This window comes from Clupea harengus, unplaced genomic scaffold (assembly GCF_900700415.2).
Source record: "Clupea harengus unplaced genomic scaffold, Ch_v2.0.2, whole genome shotgun sequence".
Taxonomy (NCBI): domain Eukaryota; kingdom Metazoa; phylum Chordata; class Actinopteri; order Clupeiformes; family Clupeidae; genus Clupea; species Clupea harengus.
This window is the reverse complement of record NW_024879830.1, coordinates 32,501-37,500: the sequence shown is the minus strand read 5'-3', so window position 1 is coordinate 37,500 and position 5,000 is coordinate 32,501. Positions and strand designations below refer to the sequence as shown.

Genomic DNA, 5,000 nt, shown 5'->3' with positions numbered 1-5,000 from the left:
TGCTGCCAGATGGCCTTCACCGACATGGAGCAGGTAACTGTGTGTGTGTGGCTTTGGGTGTGTAAGCCATGTGTGTGTGGATAAGTATGTGTGTGTGTTTGATCTGTGTGTGTGTGTGGATGTGTTAGCGATGTGTGTGATGTGTTTGTGTTTGATGTGTTAGCGGGTGTGTGTGTGTGGATGTGTTAGCGGGTGTGTTTGTGTGTGTGTGCACTCAGTTTCATGGACAAAGTGCGTGTGTGTGTTTTATGGTAATAATCTGTGTGTGTCAGTGTTAATTTTGGCAGCTATTTTAGATTTAGTCTTAGTCTTAGTCTTTAGACGAAAATGCATATTAATTTTAGTCACTTTTAGTCATTTTTATCCTGCTTAGTTTTAGTCTAGTTTTCGTCGACGAAAACTCAGAACATTTTAGTCTAGTTTTAGTCGACGAAGTCTCATTACATTTTAGTCTAGTTTTAGTCACATTAAACTAAAAATTAAGTCCATCTTATAGTCACATTAAACTCCTTTCCATCCCTTCTCAGGCCCGGGGACCCCTTGTGTTGTGTCTACAACTGCATAATAGTCAAGCTTGCAGTACTTAAACTGTGGATGCAATTAGTCTCTAAGATACAGATCTCCTATGCCTACAGCTGAATTCCAATGAATTCAATGTAAATAATAATTTTAAGGCAATACTTAATTAACAGTATTATCATTAAAATATAAGAGAATATCAAGTCTAGATTTTGAAGATTCAAATGATCTGATAACACAATACAACTACTATGCCTACCTGGCCTTAGTTAAATCAACCACATATCCTCCATATGAATTGCTGTGCAATCTGATAACCAACATACAGTATTTAGCTAGACGGATAGTTTGAGAGTTGATAGTAGTGCCAATGATAATAACAATTGCATAAATAGACAAGGATATGTAAACCAATCACATATTCATTTATTTTTTCTTGATTAATGTCATGCGTGGCCTGTCCTATAGTCCACTCTGCAATGTGTTTACTAGCTAGTTATCGATAGCTAGTATAACTTAGCTATGCTACCTCATAGTTAGCCAACGTTAGCTAGCTAAAAGTTTTGGAACTCATTTGCCAAGCCAAACGGGAGGTTTCAATCGAAAATGACTAGCTAGTTATCCAAGCTGACACAACCTATACACTCGACTGCCCCTTTGAAGTTAACTTAACGTTGGCTAATATATTCGAATAACTAGTTAACATTAGCTAATTATCATTGACAGTTACTAGCTAATTTACCTTGGCATAAATGGCAGGGTTGTCTTGTGCGCTTTCAGGTGCCTCTTGTTGTGTTCTTCCCACCTATATTGAAGCCACAAGGTTTCTCTCCGGTTATTGCGGTGCATTGTGTTTTATTTTCTGTCACGTTATAATTAAAGACTGTCCAGATATCTATTCGTCTTCCAGTACCGAGTGCTTGAACTTCAGCCATCATAACGTTCAGCCATAGGGCGTCACTTGCATGTCTGGCCATCTCAGGGAGTGGAGGAGGGATAGATACAGGACCGGGCAACATTCAACCAATGATGTGCATACAAGTTTAGAAAAAAAAAACAATTGTGATTTAGTCAACCACCAACATTTTCGTCTCGTCTCGTCAACGAAAGTTAAAATAGATTTAGTCATAGTTTTTATTTATAAAGATCCGTTTTCGTCACGTCTTAGTCTCGTCTTAGTCACGGGAAAAAGGTAGTTAACGAATATTTTTCGTCATAGTTTTCGTCAACGAAATTAACACTGGTGTGTGTGTGTGTGTGGGGGGTAATGATTGTGTGTGATAATGATCTGTGTGTGTTTGTGTGTGTGGTAATAATCTGTGTGTGTGTGGTGATAATCTGTGTGTGTTTGTGTGTGTGGTAATCTGTGTGTGTGTTAGGTAATGATCTGTGTATGTGTGTTAATGATCTGTGTGTGTGTGTGTGTGTGTGTGGTAATAATCTCTGTGTGTGTGTGTGTGGTAATGATCTGTGTGTATTAGGGATGCACCGATACCACTGTTTTACGAACCGATACGAGTACGAGTATTTTTATTTGTGTACTTGCCGATACCGAGTACCGATACTTCTTAGATTTGGTCTCCATGAAAGTGCAATTAATCTGGAGGCAGATTTTATTTTATCCTCTGCAGATTATGTCAAGCCTATAGTACAAAATGAACAGAAGGCTATCCCAAGCCAAAAATAAACAGAGCTTTCTGGTTTTAACACAAAAAAAAGCCTTCAAACAGACAATATCATCACATTAGACAAAATGCAAATATAACCAGATAAAGGCAATTCAATTTGCTGCATAGTTAACAACACAGTCTGCTTAACAAAAAGTGAACAGAACTATGACTGGATTAGCACAAGAGCACATTTCAGTTACAAAAGCATCAGAAGAATCTCCTGCTCAAGTACACAAACAATCACTTAACCTATGTGGCACAGTCTTTCTCTCTACCTCTCTCTCTCTCTGTGTGCGTGCGCGTTTTTTTTCTTTTGCAAGACGTCAGTTAAGATTGGTTGCTTCGGTTTTGCGCCACTAGCATCAGTGAACTCTGTGTACTTAGCACTATGGTGCGTCTTCAGATGTTTAATCAAATTGCTTCTGTTAAACAAAGTACTTTCCCTTCCGCCCCTTGACACCGTAGCAGTGCAGATCTTACACTGTGCCTTACTCCTGTTGTCGTCATTTATCTTAAAATGAGCCCAAATCGCCGTTAAGGCAGCACAACGGAATTGCTAATCGCTAACGAGATGCTAGCAGCTAAATTTAGCGAAACCTGTATACTGAAATACTTTGACACTATGACAAACTTTCCTAACACAGTCAAACATCAAGTAAACTTGTAAACTGTGTGTGTGTGTGGTAATGATCTGTGTGTGTTTGTGTGTGTTAATGATCTGTGTGTGTGTGTGTGTGTGTGTTAATGATCTGTGTGTGTGTGTGTTAATGAGCTGTGTGTGTGTGTGTGTTTCTCTGTAGCATGTGAAGTGTGAGCAGCATCTGCGTTTTGCAGAGCACTCTGCTAACTATGCCGTTCTGGACCAGCTGATTGGCTCCCTGGAGTGCCTGTTCCTCTTTAGCACCGCCCACTCCCAAGACTTCCAGCTGTAAGACAACTGCCCTCCTCTCCTCTCCTCTCTCCCCCTCTCCTTTCCTCTCCTCTCTTCTCCTTTCCTCTCTCCCCTTCTCCTCTCCTCCCCTCCCCTCTCCTCTCTGTGTGTTCTAATGTGTGTGTGTGTTGTAATGTGTGTGTTGTAATGTGTGTGTGTGTGTTGTAACGTGTGTGTGTTGCCTCTGCAGATCCTCCAGCTCCTCTCAGTGTATCTTGGTGACTTCGGACCTTGAGCTCAAGATGTCGGGCCAAATCAACCAGGACGCTCTGACGCACAGCCACACACACTCACACACACACACACACAGCCCAGAGAAGCTGGCAGTCACACACACCCTTTCACACGCACAGAACTCTCAGGTGCAGACACATACACACACCCTCACACACACACACAGACCAGAAAACTCCACACAACAGACCATCCCCTATCCAGACACCCCCACCCTGAGTGACACAGCCAACCCCCCCACACTGAACCCCCCCACACTGAACCACCCCACCCTGAACCCCCCCACTCTGAACCCCCCCACACTGAGTGACACACCCACAGTGAACCCCGAGCACAGTGAGGAGGAGGAGGAGCAAGGAGAGGAGAGGAAGATGAAGCCCCTCCCCTCCCAGAGCCACACCCCTGTGGTACCGCACACCAACCCATCAGACCCCTCCCACCTGTGTAAGTCCCTCCCCTCCCAGGACCCTAGCCACACCCCTCCTGCACATCATGACACCCCATCAGACCCCTCCCACCTGTGTATGCCCCTCCCCTCCCAGGGCCCGAGCCACACCCCTCCTGCACATCATGACAACCCATCAGACCACTCCCACATCCTTATGCCCCTCCCCTCTGTCACATTCAGCCCTGCCTCCTCATCTGCTGCAGTGCTGCTATTGGTGGAACACAAGATGGGGGCGGAGCCGAGAGAGAATCAGGCCAACAGACTGGAGGTGGGCTCGTGTGTAGAGACTCTGAAATCTGATTGGCCCTCGGAAAGGACTGACCCCTCCCCTCCAGTGCTGTTGCCATGCCAACCAGAGTGTGACACAAGTCTGCGGAAACGCAGTCAGGTGGAATGTGCTAACCCCGCCCCCAAACGACGCCGAACCGCCTTTGAGTCCCTGAGGACCCCGCCTCCTCCTCTGACTCCTCCCCCTCACCTGGTCACTTCCTGTCCGACTGACCTGGAGCCCCCACTGCTCCACCCCTACTTCCACTATGACACGCCCCCAGAGGCGCATCAGCAGTGCCCCAGCAGCCCCCCCTCCCTCTCTCCCTGCCCCAGCCCACACCCCTCGCACCCCTCGTACCCCCCCTGGTCGTCGGAGTCGGACTGGGACCGCGGCCTGCTGCTGCGCCTCACTCCTGCAGTGCCTGCGGCCGCCTCTGAGGGGCGCCAGAGAGCGGAGCTGGAGCTGATGCTGCTGCAGAGTTGCACCGGCCTTAAGGACGGCAGCTACCACAGCCGCCTGTGCACCGCTCTCTCATGAGTGTGTGTGTGTGTGTGTGTGTGTGTGTGTGTGTGTGTGTGCGTGTGCGTGTGTGCTATGCTGTGTGTGATATCTGTAAACGCAGGAAATTATGCTATTCCAATGTTTTTAATCAATGTGTGTGTGCGCCAGTTGGTGGAAGTATAGGATGTCCAGTGTATCGAGTGTGTGTGTCCTCCGTCTCTCTAAACATGTTTACAAAGAGGTTTGCTTGGGTGAGTGTGTGTGTGTGGAGACAGGACAAAAAGAAGAAACGTTTAGAGTGTGCCAGGCTGTGTGTGTGTGTGTTTACATCTCGTTAGACATCACTACTGCTCTGGACTGTGTGTGTGTCCTTCAGCCTGGGGTGGAAGCAGCAGTTAAGTGAAATGTTAGCAGAGTGTGTGCAGG

The 5,000-nt window shown here is 46.3% G+C and overlaps 1 protein-coding gene across 1 annotated transcript in view; it reads left to right on the top strand.

The window, feature by feature from the left end:
- LOC122130475 (cell surface glycoprotein 1-like) overlaps nt 1-5,000 on the top strand; it is a 7,567-nt gene that overhangs the window by 2,458 nt on the left and 109 nt on the right. The window contains exons 5-7 of the mRNA XM_042705192.1: nt 1-33; nt 2,990-3,117; nt 3,311-5,000. The exon at nt 1-33 is cut by the window's left edge and continues 85 nt beyond it; the exon at nt 3,311-5,000 is cut by the window's right edge and continues 109 nt beyond it. Of these exons, the coding sequence (XP_042561126.1) occupies nt 1-33; nt 2,990-3,117; nt 3,311-4,610 (1,461 nt within the window). The 3' untranslated portion in view covers nt 4,611-5,000. The remainder of the gene's footprint in view (nt 34-2,989; nt 3,118-3,310) is intronic.